Genomic DNA, 19,840 nt, shown 5'->3' with positions numbered 1-19,840 from the left:
TTTGGTATTTCAAGACATTCATGTCATATGCAAATTCAATATAATCTAAAACAAACATAAATAACAATAACATGCTTATTAGCTTGGAAAATGCTTTCCAGATTCTGATTTGATGTTTGTTTGTTTAGAATGAGCACAAATTCTGAATTCACACTGACTTGCATCATAACTCATAAGGACATTCATACAGTATTCAAGAGTTTCTGAAATCATTTAGAATTCCAAAATGTGTGTGATTACACAGAAACCTGACAAAGAAATGGCCTCTTTCTGAAAGAGAAAAATTGTTCTGGGTTTGTATATAAATGTTTACATACTGAGGGGCACCAAAAATACAACAAATACTACTGGTTTCAGTAGTTATTTGTTGGCGTTTTTAATGCCTTTCAGTATATTTGTGCTGCCGCATTTCTCTTATGCCACCCACACACAATATCCTTACACACAATATCAATATATTGTGAACAATATTCTGGTTTGTGGAAATACAGTTGATGCCTTTCACAGAGTCTATATTTGATAGTCCTAACAACAGAAAATACAAGGAAGCTTCACAAGGATGGTTATATATTTTATATGAAGCAATAAGTTATACTGACGTTATTTGTGGGTATGTACAAATCAATATTTATATATATAAACATAAGACTTGAGAATAGCAAGTGAAAGAGAAATAAAATTACAATTTTCAAAGAAATTGTATAAATAACTGATAAAGTAAAATTTAAAGCTTAAAAAATAAGACCTAATAAACAGCTCTCTGCCTGTATCACTGCATACGTAAAAACCAGCCCTCATTGTGACCTCAAACGTAGCTTCAGGAATGCAATCTGTTTTTTTAAATTAAATTCCTCCCCTAATCTACATGGTAGCTCATCTCAAAGTTTTAGAAACCTACAACATACTGCAAGAGTCCAGACAATGCACAACTATGACCTCTTGAAAAAAAAATCAATTTTCTTGTGTCTCATACATTTTTTTAGAATATTTTAAAGTTTTTTCTGCTTACAGAAAGCAATGGTAATAAACTAAGGAAATGTTGGCTTTAGCAGTTCTGGTGTAAAACTACAACTATGTAAAACCATCGTTAGTGGAATATAAGAAACCAGAACCCTCATAAAATAGTTCAACCATTTCACACAAAATATGATTTTTATGGGGGAGGGGGTGTGACAAGAGAAGAAAGATCTTTTTCCCAGTGTCATGTGCTCAGTTACCTTCCTTTACTCCTTCCAGGAGAGCTGGGGTTGGAGTTGCTGCTGGCGTTGCTGATCGTCTCCATGCGGGACGACTTGGTCTGGGACTGCTTCCCTGCTGTTGACAGGGGCTTGTTCACAGCCCCCAGGACGTTTGCTGCTTTAGGCTGCAGGAGTAGCGACAACAGCAAAATTCACTATCTGGCCTGCAGGGGTGTGCTGGGGGCCCAGCCTGCACACTAGGGCCCTTCAAAGGCTTGTTCCTGACTCTCCTGCAGCTCATTTCAATGACAAGTGTATGTGGGAGACTATGACAGCTGCATTTTCTGCCTTTTGGCTCAGCTGACCTTGGATAAGTGTGATGTTTTTTTTAAGACATTAGCTGACTATTATGACATTTTGAAACTTTTAAAAATAAAATTAAATACAATTTCAAAAATAAATTAAGTAGCCGTGACTGTACTGACAACGAGAAGTGATTTAACGTCAACTGAATGCACTATAAAGCTGCGAGGGAGCATAACATTTGAAAAGTCCATGGTAACAAAGCTCTCAGGCTTTTAAAATGATACCTTATTATAATACCACCTTAAGGAAAGCCTGTGAAAAATTTGAAAAAAAAATTCAATTGTTATGGCTTGGTCTTTTGGGAACCCTTAGTGTCAAATGGAGTATTTTTAAAATACATATTCTAGATAAGAAAATTAAAAAAATTGGTTGGTTTCCTCCAATTCATTTAAGTCACACATTTCTCAGAAGCCATGATCAATATAACATTGAAACTATAACACTGAAAATAAAAAAAATATGCGTAGTGTATTATTTACCATCTACATGTAGTTTTAACTCCTGAGCAATATTCCAATTATGGCTACAAAATAACAAATATTATAGAACCAGACATTAAACAACAAATATGATTTGGTAAGAAACAGTGAAGTCCAAGGGGATCCAACTACACATTAGGGCTGGACAAAATTATGAGACTTTCTCAGTGTGACATCTAGAGTTCCTGCTGCTAAGTTTGTTCCTTATGTTCAAGACATCCTTGGCAAAACAGAAATATACATTTTAAACACAGTAGTATGGTTTAAAGGTCCTACCTTTCCTGGAGTGAAAAAGGATTTCATTTCTGGAGGGAGATAATTTTTTGTATTGCTGAAATTCTGCAACGGAATAAGAAAGGATATTTCAAATTCATTAATGAGTTAAGATATCTCAGGATCCTCAAAACGATCCTGCTACTACTACTACTACAATATGTTAATCTGATACCACAACAGTGACCTTGAATTATGTGTGCAAAATATATGCTCTAATTATGTGTGATATGATTCTATGCTCAGGCATAAAATCACTCTATTAAAGCAGTAAGATCCTGCATTATCAAGAAGGGAGATTTAAGATGGTTACCACATTCTCTTCCACTGATTTTCATCCCTTAAGCAGAGGTTATTATGAATTACCTTGGAATAACAGAAACTTGCACATATGGCTGAGCTGTTCGCAACCTATTACAGGTATGTCCTCACTGTTTTTAACCTTCTATTGTTATTATAGCCATCCTTTGTAATTTAAATTTAAAACACAGTGCGAGAAAACATGCAAATTTCTGACAGTAGACTGGCAAATATGTTTGATAAAAACTCAAAACATAAGCACATGAATCAACAAGTGACATCTTTTCAGTGTGAACGGTGCCCCCTCTGCTGATGTGCACACACTCCAAGCACCTCTGAGGAACACACTGGGCTGAATGACAGGAGCTTACTTGAGAGACACACCTTGTCAGGCTGAGTGAAGAATCTAGCTGGGAGCACAGGGTCCTTAGGAGACTCTAAGCTGTATGTAGTACTCTTGGAAATGATGATGTTCATAGCCACATCACACACTGTGTAAAGTTTCTGGACAAAAAAGAAAAATGAAGTTGCAAGTTGTGAAATGTACAGAAAACCCCAATAGCACAACATAAAGGACCGGAAGGGCGGTTTCGTCTTAAAAAAGTGGTGTTAGTTGGAAGCTCTAAATTGATTGTTTGGACTGATTATGTCTGCGAAGTGAGGGCAAGTAATCAAAAAAGAAATAGGGACTAAGGAAAGTGCCCAGTGATTGAAAATTAGACTTCAGATGCAAATGTTTTGAATTGATATTAGTCTGAAAGCTAAAACAATGCACATACCTCATTTAACTTGGAATCATCCGGCCCCTGGGCATCTTTTGTCTGTTTAATGTTTTCTACCATTTTCCTAATGAATGCATGGCTATTATTCTCGTTTTTTGCCATTAGGATTTCTAAAACAAACCACAAACACCTGGGGATAAAAGGAAACGAGAGAAGGGGAAATAAATGAATATTAATACTGTAGCAGCACAGGCCATGGATAATAATCTTTCTTAGAGATTAGTAGATGGAATCAATGGTATCCTTTGCTCCTAAAATGTGCAGAATCTACAGTAGGTGTAAATCTAAATAATTTACATCCATGTAATATAATTTAAGAACACTTGTTTAAAAAAAACAGAGTGTAACAGCATTATTCTGTAGTTCTTTTATGGTTTTGCAACGCAATGGATATCTTTATACTTAATGGTTCTGCAGCATCTCAATCCCACCTTCACTCACTACTCCTTGGGTCATACATTTTTCATTCTTCGGCTACATGATCATTAATTTTAAGCAAATGCTAAAACAGCAATAACATTTTAGATAGTGGATAAATTATTTTCTTGCAAACCAGGAATCATCAAGAAAATAAAAACATTCAGGCACAACTTGACATAAATCCATGTATTAATGTGACAAAAAAGCAGAGGTTGTCTGCAATCCAACTCACTCTTTGATGTCTTTAAGCTGCTCAATGTCTTGCACTTTGACGTAATCAGGATCATGCACAAGGAGATGGATTGTATATGGGACCACATATTCTGGCAAGAGTGAGAATAACTTTTCTAAAAGTAACAAAAATTGGGAAACAAAGGAAATTAGAAAAAAATGAGCCCAAAACAGAATTCTAAAAAGGCTGGTGCTTTGTCATTTGACTTTTTTTACTGGTAATTTTGCAGACTACAACAGTTGTCATGTTAAAAATCTCCTTGAAAGACTTTTATAATAATGACAAGAGGTACTCTGCGATTCCCCAGTGCATTAATACCCTGAAAGACTCTCCTGACATTGTTTGCTTCTTTAAATTCAATTATTGTTCTACATTTTTTCCCCCCATTTTCAGACCTGTTTCTCAGAGTCTACTCAAACATTATTTTTAAATCATGGTACATTTTAAGGACACAAAACCTTCTCTGTCGCATTTTGTGCACCCACATCATTCACGACAGGTAAGAGAATTTTATGAGGGGCTAGCTGACGGCACAGATGGTGAACCAATCCAGGACACAGCGCTAAGACGGTGTACTTGACACGTCCAAGTTCTCTGAAGTCTCAAGCTCAGAATAACCGATTGACTACAGAAAGAAAGCCACCGCACACGAAGGCAGAGGGAGCAAGTGATTTTTTCTTTCAGTTCTTACCACGGACAGCTGCATGCTGTTTCAGGTACTCTCTTCGGATGTTGATGTTCTTCACCAGGCACTGCCTGGCATGGGCTCTTCTTTCCTTCATGGGGTCTTTGGCACAGAGAGCAAATATCGCCAGGTACTCCAGGGGCAGCCGTAACCGGCACAGGCCTTTGTGCAGCTTCTGAGCAAAAGCTTGTCTTACCTGGTAGCACTCATCCTACAGATTAAAAAAAAAAACGGCAAACACAAAGTCTAGCTATGTCAGAAAGGGGCACTGAAGAGTCGAGCTGTTTCAAGTTTTTTCTCCTTCTGAAAGTTCCCACAGTAAACTTGCTTGTTTCTTTATAATTTTCCCCTGGGCTTATATCATACAAAGAATTCAAAGAGTCTGTATCATGTATCACTACACTTCAGTATTAATGATTTCTATATATATATATGCTATGTACTTTGCCGGCATATCACTTTTCTAATGGACAGCTTTTCTCTTTAGACCACTAAGTCAATACAGCTGTAACTCATTTTACGAATGTATTTCCTTCCCATAAAACTTTTCATATAGCGAAAAGTCATACAAAAAAAAAAATAATTCCATTATGTCTGAAGGAGAAACATTAAAATTCATTCTGTATCCCAAAAATGTCACCCCTACTATAATGTTTCACCAAAAAATGACAAAGGAAACAATAACTAACATTCAGTGTGGCTTGTTATTCTGTAATAAAAAGCACTGCTTACCTAGTTAGACATCATTAATCATACCTAACTACAGTACTGTAGAGTAACCACTTAGTTTGCTTGTTGTGTAATTACACACGCTCACAATTTTCATTTTCATAACATCTTTAGGGTTCATGATGAAGTCTAAACCACAAATTGTCTTACATGAAAAGAAACATTTTTGTATCAGATGCCGTTATAGGAGTGGGAGAAGAAAAAAAACAAGCACATTTAAAATGAGAGTAAAAATCAAGAGCCAGCATGTAGAAAAAAAGCCATCTGCTGCATCCTTACATTGATGACTAAAGCACACAACTGGTACTGCTCCAGGGTTATGATTTCATGATAACAGGGCTCCTGCGCTAGCTTGAGGATCGCACACCCTGCTGCCAGCCGCAGACGTGACATATCAGGCTTCCTGCAAGACATAGAGGTGTAGCGAGACGGGCAGGTCAGTCTACAGCACAACCTCATGCTGCGTGGCTCCGACAACAGGTGGAGAAGAATGTGACAAGTTATCGCTCTGCGCTGAAGAAGAACGGGGAATCCTGCAGCACACTTGACAGGAGGGAAGCATGTTGAGTCAATCTCTTGCCAGGCAGGGTGAGCTTTTAATGATACTGATCGTTACAGAGAGAGATCATGACATTTTTCGATATCATTACAAGCATGTGATTTATATCTCTGTTCAGCAAAACACTAAAGGAAATCTGTAATCACACAGCAGAAAAGCAAGGCACAAACTTTTTTGTCAGAGATAATGGTGTACATAAAGTGATAATCTTTTTCCTATGAAGCTGATGTAATTTGTCAGAACCTCAATGTACCGATTATTTGCCCTGGGGCTCAAACTATCAAAGAGCCAAAGATTTCACTTCCATTGCATACTGAATATAAACACATACCCCATTTTGCCCTGCTCTGTCAAGTCTCCATCGCTGTGCAGTATAGCCGTGAGCATTCTCAATGTGGAGTTCCCCGACTTGCTTGAATTGTTTTTCACTCCTAGCAGCCATCTTACCATCAGCTTGATGCCCTGAATCTGGAACAGAACAGAAACCACCCACTAAAGAACAGCCACAGTAGAAAAGGTCTTTGGGCATAAATAACCAGTTTGTATGAATTTATTAGGAAGCAGGCCCCTCTCATCTGCCTCATGTGCAAGTAACCCCTGTTACCCCAGCAAGATTCTGGGACACTGTCACTACAACACAGCTGACCAAATACAAAGCACAGCTGCACAGAAGTTTCAGGCACATCGCATTGTTCATCTCTTTTCAATTTTTTTTTCTTCTTTGTGCAGAAACACTGTTCTGTGTTGATCTTTGCTAAAATTTAAAACAAATGTGTCTTTCGCTACCAGCTAATTAGTTTTTCCATCCATTCATTTTCTTCCAGTCCCTGAGTGCTGAAGCCTATACCAGCAAGCTAATCTGTATTTTGTAGTCCAAAATTAGGCTTTTCGGTTTACAGCCATGATGACAGGAACCCAAGATGGATTCATGAGGAACTCCCTTTGATTTGGCTGGTAAACAGAATGGATTAACTGCTACCACACTTGACTTTGTTAACAACAAATTATAACTTCTCATGAAGTTTACCCTTTTATATTTCTGAAGATCCTGATGAATGATTTCTTAATGGCCAGTTTGCATTCTCCTCACTCAAAACAAGCTGTAATAACATTCAAATTGTTATCATCCTTAGTGGAGGTTTGAGAAAATTATTGATGCTCATAGTACACTTCTATTGTAAATCCTGATTCTGCCTAAGTGAATTTATCTAAAAATCTTTGCACAGCAGTGTAGGTGAGTTCAGGTACTCCGCACGCCATATTAGCTTAATGAGAACAATGCAGGTGGCTACAATAATCACCAGAAGTGCCCTTGAGGCAGGAAGTGATACCTTACAGGTTTATTCTGTGAGGCATGAACACAGAATTTGAAGATTTAGAAAAATTAGGTTTAATTTTAAATTTAGAATAGGTCACACCAAGGAATCGAAAGGCTATGTTCCTGAAGCCTTAAATGCAAAACAACAAAAAATTAAAAGAAAAGGCTATTCAGTCTTTCACTCTCAACATATGAATTGAGATTATAATTATACTGTTTTTCCCGTGTAAACAATTAAACAATGTAGCTTTTCACAAGTATGCCCTATTGAAAAGTTAAACCTTGCCTTTAAGTACTAATGTTTAACCTTTTTTTTCAAAATTAAAAAATTAAAAATCCTCAGGGAGATATGCATGTGACTACTGGGTTTGCCACTACTGCTGTGAATAATTTTGGATCTATCCTTAAGTGAGACTGCAAAAAAGAAGAATTAACAACTTCATACACTGCTCATGCTGAATGGAAAATTACCTTTGCAAGTGTTTCTGGAGAGACCTCATCATCCGGCACCCAGAGCTTTGTCGTCTTTTTACCAGGGATCTTTGCAGAAAAATAGGTACATAAGAATGAATCTTGCACACCACACGTCATTCTGCAACTTACTCAAACTTCAATCACAATTTCTTTTAATCAAATGCTTTAAAAAAGGAACACTTTTGTTATTATTTATTTTTTTTCCATTCTTACTATTATTTTATTAATATTTTTACTATTAGCTCTACGAAAAGCTTGTTCACACATCTTTAGTATTTGCTTTTTATATGCTTGCTTTTAGTTAGAACAGAATGTAGTAAAATACATTAACTGCATCTAAAGAGTTTATTGAAAAACAGACTGATTGTAATCAGCTATTTCATGCATTTTGTCTGAAACTATTGAATTTAAACAGTAAATTCACTTATTTATAAACACTATAAAGAAATACCAACAATACTGAAAAATGTCTGTAAATCTGCAAATTACCACACAAATCATTTTTGTACTGAAGTTTTTTGATCAGTGTGATAGCAGAGAATGCCCTAACTTTTATATGATGTTAAAACTTGGTCTAACGCAAAACAATGTTAGTGATGATTAAGTCTCTTCCACTCTTTAAACTTACCCGATCATTCATTAATAAGTCCTTTACGATGAAATTTGCTACCAGTGATTTCAATGGACTTGCAAACTGCTCAGGAGCCAACATTGCCAGGTGTCCAATCGTTGTTAAAGGAGTGATAAGCTGCTCAGGACTAGCTGGATCCAAGCTCTTGTGGAGTGGCTTAAAAAGAAGATCTTAAATTAACTGAAATGCATAAATACATGCATTTTCTTTTTTAAAAAAAGAACATTGCCTTGCTACTTACCTCAAATATCTGTGCAAACTGAGTGTCTCTGTTGGAAAAGATGGCATGGATGCAGTGGATGGCATACTTGGCCTGCCGCTGTGGACCCTTTTTAGCCTTGTGCTGCAGAACTGGCAACAGTACCCTGGAAGATGAAAGGGTAAGCATTTTAACAGAGCCACACCAAAGACATTTAAGTACATTCCCTCTACCGCATTACAAACCACCCGCATAAGACAACAAAGGAAGCAAGTGAGCTTTTCTGCACCACCACGCTACTGTGTGTCCGTGAAGCCTTTGAAGAGATCAGCTGGTGGAGAAGTCCACTGAGGACTCCTGTTCACTGACTTCCCCAGCTGCCTGTTTCCTCCCCAAAATGGAACAAAAAAAAACCAACCAACCACTCACCCATTAAAACAGGCAGCACACACTTTGTGGTCATCAAGACAGTGGGCTTGGCTGCGACCATTCACGACAGGTTTAGGAGAGGGCTGTACAGTACCCACACTCTGGTGCTGAATGCGGTTTTATACCACTTACGATTTGATATGGGGAAAACTCTCTTCCATCTTGCTCCCAGTGTTCTTAAAAATCTGCAGCGCTGCTTCTGCCACCTTCTCGTCATCCATCTTTAGGCAGCCCAGAAGAGACTCAAAGGTTTCCGCAGAGTGGAATGAAACAGGATGAGTGAACGAGAGCACCTGAAAAAATGCAGAAGAATCTTACTTTGCTCTTGCCCAGTTGCTAAATTGCCCAATATGCCAATTGCTTTTTTGTAAGTTGCTAATGTGATTCCCCCAAGTGGCTTGAGTGCTGCTGAGGGTGAGGAGGTATTAGTCAACCAGAGCCTTTCAGAAGAAAGAGTACTTGCGGAAACACAGTGCTATTAATGATGGATGTGCCTCTCCTTCAATCAGTGCTAAATTTCCAGTATGGGTCTCTGATACCCGATACATGTTAAAGGAAGAAGCTCTCTAAGGAGTCTGCCTATACTTTGTTGTTCTCCAGTGTATGGTCTCAGGGTCATGCCTGCAAGCTAAGGTATAGGTATGAAAAATCTGTCTGCTCGATTTGGAATAGCCAATTATACAACAAAAATAACTGACAATTTTCTGTTTAAAAAATAAGATGAGGTTTTTGCTTCTATGGCATCCAGGTTAATACATTTTCCCGAAATATTTAAAGAAAAAATCAACATGGATATTTCCAGAAAAATTAGTCCATTTTCAAATGGTGGATTTGCACTATGAAGGATACAGCGCAAAATTACTTATACTGGCAGAGTTCAGGTTTCTGCTGCAAAAGCATATTTGGTTTTGAATAGGGCATTGTGAAGGTCAGGAAAGCACACTGGTGCTCTGAATCCCTGTGGAATCGCTTGTGAATCAGTGCTGTGTGTTTACCTTCAGCAGTTCCAGGCCAGCCCTAATGGCCTGCTCTGTAGGCACCCCTTCATCCTCGTCATCAGCAGTGCCATCAATGGACTTGTTGACTTGTTTTATGAGGGCACTGAAATCAGAGAAAGAGAGAGACAGTGTCTGAGCACAGATATGAGATCAGTATAAAACAAAACAGACAAGTCAGTCCCAAGCACAGTCAAAGTACCTGATGGATTCAGTGTCTATGTGAACTGGAGCAATTCTTTCCAGGAGAAACTTCACCATTTCCAGGAATGGGTTGCTTGGCTGTTTGGGACTTCCAAGTTTTTTTGTGATTTCCCTCTGGAAAAACAAAACAAATCTTACTTAAACCAAACATTAACCTAAATTAATTTTTTCAAGAAGCAGCGTTTGAGCACAGCATTATTCCTCAAGATAAATTAATAAAAGCAATTTTCTTATCTGCATGCAGTTAATACAGTGCATAACTGTCGCAAAGTTTGCTGCATGTTGTTGAAACGCAGGATCTTCGAATACAGGTTATGTCACGCAAAGAGTCCAACTTACTTTGCCATATTCTATTTTTATTGTGCATCTGTTGATGTAATTAATGAGAATTCCATCCACAGCAAAAACTTACCACACAGCCTTCGGCTTGTTTACAGGAGCAGGTCGGACTGACCAGTGTCTCCAGGTGGTTCCGGATCCTCTCGTCCTCTTCTAGAACCTGGGCTAACTTCTTCACAAAGTCCTGGGCTTTCCCGGGATCTGGCAGGTTCCCTGTTGGAGCAATGCATTCAGTTACCTTCCGTACCAGGCTGGGAAGTGCAGTTGAGAAATCTCGCAAGAAAAAGCTTTGTGCGAACAACTTACTTGTTATGACCATCACTTTGGAGAATACAGCCTTGCTGGAAGCTTCCGACTAAAAAAAGTAGAAAAAATAGAATGCATTATTTTGGTTATGCAAATTGTCTTGATATCCGTAAGAAGCTACTTCAAGACTGACAGACAAATAATTTCACACAAAGATCCTATGGCATGTGGGTGAATGTCTGGTTTGTCTATCAAATGCACCTAATGCACTTAAAAAGGACACTTATACAAAAGGTGACTAGCCTTCAACATATGAAGTGAATACGCAGTTAGGTATTATGCATTGTCAATGACATTCTTAATAAATTAATAAACACAAATTTTACGGTTCAGATGAAGTATTAAATGATATGAACATGTATTCTGAGATGCTTCCACATCTCTGCAATAAAACCTAAATAAAAATTAACATTGTTATTTAGTGGAATTTAACAACTACAGCTGTTTACAAGTCTATTCAACTTACTTTTGGCTGTTTTATTAAATCAAGCAGGTCTTTAACATGGTGCCTCAACATGTTCTGACATTTCCACATTTCATTCAAAGCTCTGTGTGAAACAGAAAAACTGAAAATGAATGTCTAATTCAAGAAGAAGTAAATAAAAAAGCACAGTTTTATTCAATATTACTGTAAAATACAAGATTTTTTTTTAAAAAGTACAGTCTTCTCAGATTGTTTTAAGTTTTCAGAAGTAATTTTGTATAATCACAAATATGAGAAAATACCATTCAAATATCTTAAGTTGACAGGGATTTATCTGTGAATGAGGCAATGATATCTAAACCTGAACTTACTTTACAGCATTGAAGTCTAGTGTTGCATAAAGGTAATACAGACATTTCATCCTCTCCGTAGTTTCCAGGTTATGAGGAACCATATACTGAGCAAATATCCGTTCAACTAGCAACCTGAAAAAAAGCAAAGAATTATGAGAAAACAAAATATGACTAACACGTAACCTGGACAGAGTTCAACACTGGTGTCTCAAGTCAACACCGATGACTCGGCACTTAAAAAACATTAAACGTAAAGATATTGCTTTAACATCCAAAATGTCTTTTCTTCTATAAAAACAAATTATTTGCTGTGCAGTGGCCCTGCTAGGTACTTCAGCAGTGGATAAAGTGGATCCATTCCTGTATACGTAAAACTCTTTAGGGATGAAATGAGTTATACAAATCCAATTAACTATAAACTTAAAACATAGTTCTACACATAACTCACCTAATGGAATGTAAATTTAAAATTGGAAGCCAAAGCCTTTACTGCAACTATTGAGAAATGACAAACCTAGATAGGTAATTCTATCTTGAAAAACTATTTTCTCTTCTGATATCAATCAGTATCAACTGTATCCAAAGGTCTGCATTACAGAAATGGAGTTGACATATGTTTCCCTAAATTACAAAATGATTTAACTGGAAGGTATTATATTACTGACACATTTTAAATCCGCAGAGATCTTGAGTAATCTAATGCCAACCTCTCCCTCTGCATCCCACCCCAAATATCTGGTGTGTTAATTCCTTCAAGTTCTTGTCAGTTGTGCATTAAGGACCTATTAAACATGACTGGTTGGTTAAGATCTTTCACTTTTTTTCAAACATTCAGCCATCCTTGCTAAAGCTCTCCTCGCTGTCATCAGGATCTTTAACACTCTTGGCATTTAATCTCTTGTTTAGACCAATTTAAAAAGGCTTATCCTCTTAATCTACAAAAGCGAAGGATTACAAATGTTTTATCAGTCTGCCAGTCCTAAGCCTATAATCTTATCAACCTGAGGTGTTCGCTTTTTCTTCTGTGCTTTCAGCCTTAAGCAATACGCAAACCTGACAAAACCATAACCAACAGAGTGAGGAAGAAAATCAAGAGGTAGTCAGAAACAATCCTGTCTTGTCCACATCTTGTCCTTCACATGACTGGTTCTTGGTTAAAATGGAGTTTTAATCATACAATAGTGTTTATCAATGATGAGTGAACTTTTATACAGATTATTTTCATTTGGTTATTCCTGTTTATGGATGTCATTTGTCGCTCAGTTTGTAGGCTAGGCAGACATTTGGTGAGCTGTAGTGACACAAACAAAATAGCTGTGTTGGCCTAATTTGATTTGGTGACAATATGTTTTAGAACAGGAAATGACTAACAGTGGAAATCTAACATTAATTCAAATCGCAAGAATTGCTGTACAAATATCTCAGAGCTTTATGCAATTGCTATTTTGTCTTTTGTTGCCTTGTCTCAGTATTTAAAATTGAGTTTTAAAGTGGTTATTTATTTCTCTGTAAACTCAACACTTTGTTGGGATTGTGGGATTATAACAAATAGAATTCATTTTTAAATCAAAATGTTACCTTTCAGATATACTACTTAATGAACAGAGCAGATTTCTTTCTCACCAGAACACAATTTTTCTCCACAACTGACAATGTAATAAAAGCCATTCCCACATGGCAGCAAGTCATTAGCAGTGAAAGATGAACAATCCTTTAGTATGTTCACTGCAATAGGAAAGAGAATTTGCAGGTTTCCTGGAGGTGTGTGGTAGCCATTAATCACATCAATCTACAAATAACGTGTGAAGGGAAATCTATTGTCAGCTGTACATTGTGGAAGCTGAAAACACCCATAGAAAAATGCAATATATATAAATATATATATAAAACAATATGAATCATATCTAACCCAATCCTTGTTCCTCTATTCTACTGTATGGTTAAGGTTATAAAAAGAGTGTTGCAAGTTTGGTACGTTCAGAACTGCAGTTTGCTTTTTCAGTGACAGTTAAAATACCCATCATCAGGCGAACAGTTTGATTCAAAGCCCCCATTTAGCCACCGCCCCACCCTGCTATAACCATAAATGCGGTTATAAACGAGAGGATGCCATTTGGCACACCGAGATGATCCATGGATCTCATCTAGCCTTTTCCCCGAAAGAAGGCAGGGTATCGGTTTTACAACACAGCTGGAGAGCTTTACCACACTCTCGCAACCCTATAGACAAATAAATGCCTCCTGTAAGAGTAGTTAGATTGTAAGGAATCGGTTTCATTGGGCAATAAGCATGACAGGGAAAGTGAAAGCCCTTGTCGAAATGTGGAGCTCCGGAATTGAAAGAATGCCGGATTCTTTATTCAATGAATGCCAGAGTGCTCTCACCTGTCATCAATGCTGTTCTGATAATATATATGCAGTAGTTTATCTTTTATCCATGATATCTGTTTGGTAGCTTCTTTTCCTGCCTCTCCTTGCAAAGAGTATTTTTTATAGATCTGGGCCAACCCCATCATCGCTTCCTTTCGGACCCTCCACTGGGAGAAATAGAAAAAACACATACAGCATGCCAATGTAATCAACATTTCAAAACCAGAGAGAGAGCCTTCATCCACTTGGGGAAGTAACAAGCACAAACAACAACATATTCCAACACTAAACCAAAAGCATAGAAACCAAAGTGTACTTCACTGGCAAATACTTTGAAAAGTCGTTTTTTGAATCCATAAAACATTTAACAAGTTCAGTGATCCATTATGTCTTATGGTAAATAGATTTCTCTCAGAGATGTAGAACTGAAGAAACCTAAGATAAAACCAGAGCACTCTGATTCACATCTATCAAGTGTGCTCAACTAGATTTTTCTCTGTGTCTCCCTTGGGAGCACATGAAAACTGGTGCAGATGTGAATTATAGTCCAATTTATTTATTCCTTCCTTTTCTGTGCCTCTGAAGTCTGAGCATGACTACTCCCAGAAAGTGACAAAAGAAATAAATGTAAAGTGTCAATCAAGACAGTGGAGCAATGACTTATTTTAAGCGTGTCTTATTCAGGAATAATTTGACAAGAAACCTCAACTTCTTTGATAAAAAGGGTAAAAGAAATTTCCTGTAATGTCTATTTTTCATGTTGGAGATGAAATACAATGAAAGCTAAAGAGCTAAAGATCAATCAATTTCATAAAAGGCAGAAGGCAGAGATGCATAATTCTCCTGTAAGTTGAAGACAACAAAAAATATGATCACTCAAAAAAAACATATTGTCTATTCCATAGTGATCAGTCAGTCGTGATACAAATTGGAACAAAAGGGCTATGACTTAAAGCACATGGCAATGTCTTCATATATAAATCTTAACAAGTATCAAACAGACTAAATTCCAAATGTAAATGTTCCTTTTAGACAGAAGTGTCCTATTGATATAATTCTGTGGTTACATATGTTCAAACATACATATTGATTATCAGGGATGTTCATTTTCCACCTGCCACGTCTTGTTAAGCAACAGACAATATTACTCACAGAAAGTGCAAAAAATGAAATTAACAGCTTCTTCCAAACCTACAAAAATATCTCTTAAGGGAGAATGTACCATGTCCCCATTTATTTCATAATACAAACATTTCACCCCAAGCACACTTGCAATCACAGTATACAATGCACCATACTTTTAGTTAAAAATAACATTTACCTTGGTTTTTATCTACTTTTTAACTACACTATTTTATATTACTCTTAGTGAGAGGGGTCTTCTTTGCATTTTTGAATCCTGTCATATATATATACAGGAAAAATGAATATATTAAGAAAAAAACGCATCTGTTTGTATCTATTACTATGTTTTACTTTGACTCATTAACATTCAAAAATAGGTGGACATAAAACAACACATTAATTAGCCATTATTATTTTAAGAGGTCTTACCCGCTTATCTAATGTTCTTTCTCTTACAAAATTAAGCAAGTGGTCATTGACGAGGGACAGGTCCTTTTTAGCAGCTGTTACAATGGACACAATCACATCATGCCTGATGGCTTCTTCGGGGTCATGTGACCTCACTTTTAAGTACTCTGGAAGACATTGACGTATTGTAATAAGTGTACATACAAAGGCAAAACCACATGGACTACAGCTGTGACACTATTCTTTATGCATTACTTGACACCTCTCATTTCAGCTGTTTGATCATATTTCTAAAGTCAATATTTAACAAAGATAAACCATTTTGTAAAAAGTACGGACTTCAGCCTGAACAAATGGAAAGCTTATGAACACAGGCCCTGGCTTTGAGTCTGGCTTTTGTATGGTCCCAAGGCTTGGCAAGAAATAAAGACATCTTAACAGTGTCTATTAACCTTTTCATGGAAGATCCAACTTAATAGTAATTTATAGTTGTTTTTTCTAAGTATTTATGGATTCATGGAATAATTTTATCCATGAAATATGGTAAAAAAAGAGTAATGTAGTATCCAAGCTCTTCCAAAACAATGTACTGTACCCATTATCAGGAACAGATGATAAGAATGTAATATTTAGAGTTCAGAAAAATGTTTTAGAAAAGTGGATATTGAACTAGTGCTACGCTTTAACAGACAGCATGTACCTATGTACCGAAAATAGCACATATCTTGTCGTCTTCCTTGTTATTTATAGACAGCGATTTACTGCAATACCTGTTAGGTCTTTGGCTAAATCTGGGTGGTTCATAAGGCAGTGGCTTGCAAACTTTACACACTCTAGGCGTATAGGGACATGGATATCATTGAACCTGAAACAGATAGGAAAAAACACTGTCATCAATTCTGAAAGAATAAAATACATTAATATAAACTGCTACTAATGTATGTGCAAAGGTTTGCTATGTGTAATAAAGTTTAAAATGGATCGCAGAAATAGAACACCACTTAACTAATTCAGCTCTCAGTAAACTTGGAGCTGAGCTACATTTCTGACTAGTGCACTGCTTTCAGTGCCAGTCTACTATGAAACTATTATCTACACTGTATACCATCATTACATAATAATGATTAAACTACGGTTGTACTAGATTTAAGATGGAAATTTGAAGTCAACCGAGTAGTTCACCCACATTTAACTACTGTCAATAGGTAACTCTTCAACCCTTTCTTGAACGATTAACTACTACTCACACATTCAAAGTGGGAATTTGTACTACACACAGACATTCAAGAATACAAAGGTTTTGAACAGTACTTCATGCATGAGCGATCGAAGGTTTCATACCAGACCCAACATCATATCAAAGGCAGAATACAATTGGCCATATACAACTATGGATCACATCTCTGAATAATCTATATCAGCATTACATTAAAATCAAAGTACTTTTTGCTTCCTAAATGAGTTTATGCAGCTATGTAAAGGTCTTATATTATTCTATCAAGAGCATGATCCACAGGAAATGTAAATTATAAGCACACCTTCCCAGGTAACACTGCCAAAGGGGTTTGTTCTGAGCTGCCAGTTCGGAATCCTTCACCCCAAACATTTTGGCCAGCAGCTTTACAACCTGCAAGCGCTCGTCATTATCATTGCTCTGCAAAGAGATATAGTATTTCTGAAATGTTCAAAGTCCAGAGTGCAATTGTAACATACTACATTGACAGGTAACAAAACTAAGAAAATACATTTAGTTTCAACAAGGAAAGAAGGTTTGCTATCTGACTTTATGCTCAGCCTCACACAGATTACTACTGTGCTATTCTTTTGAAAACCCAGTATAAACTGGTGACATATCTAGCTTTTGTACCTGCTCATGAAATAAACTACATTTTATGAACTACTACTTTCTGTAACACAGTTCCAGATGCGGTAAAAGTGTCTATCTTGTCCCTGCTGGGGAATTACTGCGCTTCTCACAGAGCATTTGTGCAATCAGGTCATTCAGGCACACAGCCTTCAGACTGAGGTAACATACTGCTCTCTTCTTCCTTAAATAAACACAACCAGAATTTTACAAACGTGTTTATGAATGTATTTATGGGGAAGGAATTAAAACATCTTTATATTCCAAATGAAATGCAGAAGTGGAAATTAAATAAATTAATGAAAAACAAAAGATGTGTCCTTGTTACCAGCACTTTCATCATTCTAGAAAAGCATGTCAGTATTGTCCACTATCGTAATAAAGCAAACAGCTCTAAATCTTATACAGTTAGAAGACAGCAGCAATTACCTTAAGTTTAAACTCCAGTTGCGGCAGGACAGACAACAGCAGATGGCTGTCTATGTTGTACAGCTCCAGAATCAGATCAAAGACGTGCTCCGACAGATCGCTGACAGATGTCTTCCCAAGCATCAACACCTGGTTGAAAAACTACAAAAGCAGAAAGGTAGCACGGTCACATTCATGAATACAAGACATTAAACCGCAGCATATACTTAACAATCACAGCTCCTTGGAAACAAAGGATGCAGATTGCTCTACTCACAGCCAAGCACATCCAATAGTTTTTTATTATAATTAGATCAAGTGCAGCCTCATCATTGCCGTGAAGAGACTGTGCCTCTTGTGTAATAATGAAAATCCTCCATGTACAGAGGCTTTAATTGACACTACTGGGAGCATTTGAAGCAAAAACATAAGGCATTTCCTGGCTTCCCTCGAGACCAGAGTTAAAATGATAAATTTGTGCAGGCAGGATTAACAACAGCATTGCTTTTAAAGCCTGCAACGAGTCCTGCCAGCACAATTCCCCACATCATCCTTGGCAACGCAGTGGCTCCTGAGTTAATGGAGAAAAGGCAACGTCTCGTCTTAACTCCTCACGTCATGAAATAAAACTGTACCTCGGCACCATGAAAAGTCAACTTTTATAAAAACCTTAAACAAACATTTCTGTATCCGTTTTAAATATTATATACACGAAAGGAATTTGTGAGGGAAAAATAGAACATTTAGAATTTAAAAAGAAACTTAGTCAATGTTATGTTACCTTTCTCTGAATGTAAGGATCTGGGTCTCATGAAATAGAATTGGTAACATTTGACAACATACATTATTGTTCTATTTATCCGGACCACAAGATTATTTTGACTGCATTATTGTGGCATACTGAATGTTTCAGAGTTAGGAACTGAACTGAGCTTAGAACTAACATTGTACATGTAACAATTACATAATTAAATATACACTTCAAGATCCATAGATCTATCTATAATTTACAGACTAGGACGAACTAGGACAAGGGCTTCCAGGCTTTATCAAATGACTTAATTGAGACACTGATTTACAGGCATACTTGTACTCGAATACCTATACTGGTTAAATCATCTAACCACCACTTCTGGTAAAGAACAAGAGACTTACAGCATAGTCCTGAGTAAGAGCACAAACATAAAAAGGCTTTCTTTGATCTCTTCCACGAAGGATTAACATATTCCTGAATGCTAACATGAAAAAGCTACAATAGAAAGCAGCTAAAAAGAGTTTCAGCTATTCACCTCTGGTCTGAACAGCAAACCAGCTGTACTTTCAGAGAAAGTATCAGTTCTCACTTACATTAGTGATGTACGGTTCAATGGCCTGCGCTGTCCTCTTCAGCAGAGCTTTGGCCAGGTCATAAGCCTGTTTATTTAAATTCTGCACAGAGAAAAGAAAAAAAACAATTACCAAAACAATTCCTTGTAAGAGGAGTCTAATTCCATAATTGTAGGTCTTTTGAAAATAAAAAAGTAATTATAATGCTTACAAATAACCCCCTTCATTTGAATTAGACTTAATGCGAAAGACACAAAATGTGGCTTAATATGCATAAAATCAAACCAAATCAGAACAAGGTTACATTAAATTCTCATGTATAATAAGAAGTTATATCTGTAAATCTGGGGTGTAAAAGGATGGTTGTGTAATGGTGAAAATGGTTTTATCCATTTTCTAAAACAAAAAAATCAAACCAATTGTGTATTAATGCATTCAGCATTTTATGAATGTTCATGTGGCACCTTCAAATCACAAAGCAACTGTATTTACCTTATGCGCAGGTACCAGATTCACTAAAACAGTGTCCAACAGCTCCTGAGACACAGTATCCCCTTCACAAATAATGGAACCCATCAGATCCACCATGTGCATATGGACCTTCTGGTTGTGGCCATTGCTGAAAAGGGGGCAACAAAGGAGGAGTTTAAAATCCCTTTCAATT

The 19,840-nt window shown here is 36.9% G+C and overlaps 1 protein-coding gene across 2 annotated transcripts in view; it reads right to left on the bottom strand.

Annotated features, from left to right (window-relative positions):
• Positions 1-19,840, bottom strand: part of pds5b (PDS5 cohesin associated factor B) — a 51,684-nt gene that overhangs the window by 6,124 nt on the left and 25,720 nt on the right. For both annotated transcript variants that reach the window (XM_088920834.1, XM_088920835.1), the window contains exons 6-30: positions 19,669-19,795; positions 19,198-19,278; positions 17,872-18,012; positions 17,117-17,232; positions 16,349-16,443; positions 15,600-15,745; positions 14,061-14,212; positions 11,694-11,807; positions 11,365-11,446; positions 10,899-10,947; positions 10,666-10,805; positions 10,252-10,367; positions 10,050-10,155; positions 9,187-9,347; positions 8,668-8,791; positions 8,424-8,582; positions 7,793-7,861; positions 6,335-6,471; positions 5,724-5,847; positions 4,722-4,926; positions 4,031-4,145; positions 3,376-3,508; positions 2,981-3,100; positions 2,300-2,362; positions 1,218-1,363 (exon numbers count right to left, since the gene is read on the bottom strand). In XM_088920834.1, the coding sequence (XP_088776960.1) occupies positions 1,218-1,363; positions 2,300-2,362; positions 2,981-3,100; positions 3,376-3,508; positions 4,031-4,145; positions 4,722-4,926; positions 5,724-5,847; positions 6,335-6,471; positions 7,793-7,861; positions 8,424-8,582; positions 8,668-8,791; positions 9,187-9,347; positions 10,050-10,155; positions 10,252-10,367; positions 10,666-10,805; positions 10,899-10,947; positions 11,365-11,446; positions 11,694-11,807; positions 14,061-14,212; positions 15,600-15,745; positions 16,349-16,443; positions 17,117-17,232; positions 17,872-18,012; positions 19,198-19,278; positions 19,669-19,795 (3,021 nt within the window). The remainder of the gene's footprint in view (positions 1-1,217; positions 1,364-2,299; positions 2,363-2,980; positions 3,101-3,375; positions 3,509-4,030; positions 4,146-4,721; positions 4,927-5,723; positions 5,848-6,334; positions 6,472-7,792; positions 7,862-8,423; positions 8,583-8,667; positions 8,792-9,186; positions 9,348-10,049; positions 10,156-10,251; positions 10,368-10,665; positions 10,806-10,898; positions 10,948-11,364; positions 11,447-11,693; positions 11,808-14,060; positions 14,213-15,599; positions 15,746-16,348; positions 16,444-17,116; positions 17,233-17,871; positions 18,013-19,197; positions 19,279-19,668; positions 19,796-19,840) is intronic.

This window comes from Atractosteus spatula, chromosome 7, assembly GCF_055471065.1.
Source record: "Atractosteus spatula isolate fAtrSpa1 chromosome 7, fAtrSpa1.hap1, whole genome shotgun sequence".
In the NCBI taxonomy this organism is placed as follows: Eukaryota; Metazoa; Chordata; class Actinopteri; order Semionotiformes; family Lepisosteidae; genus Atractosteus; species Atractosteus spatula.
Note: the sequence above shows the minus strand (reverse complement) of the source record. Positions and strands in the feature narration are given on the sequence as shown.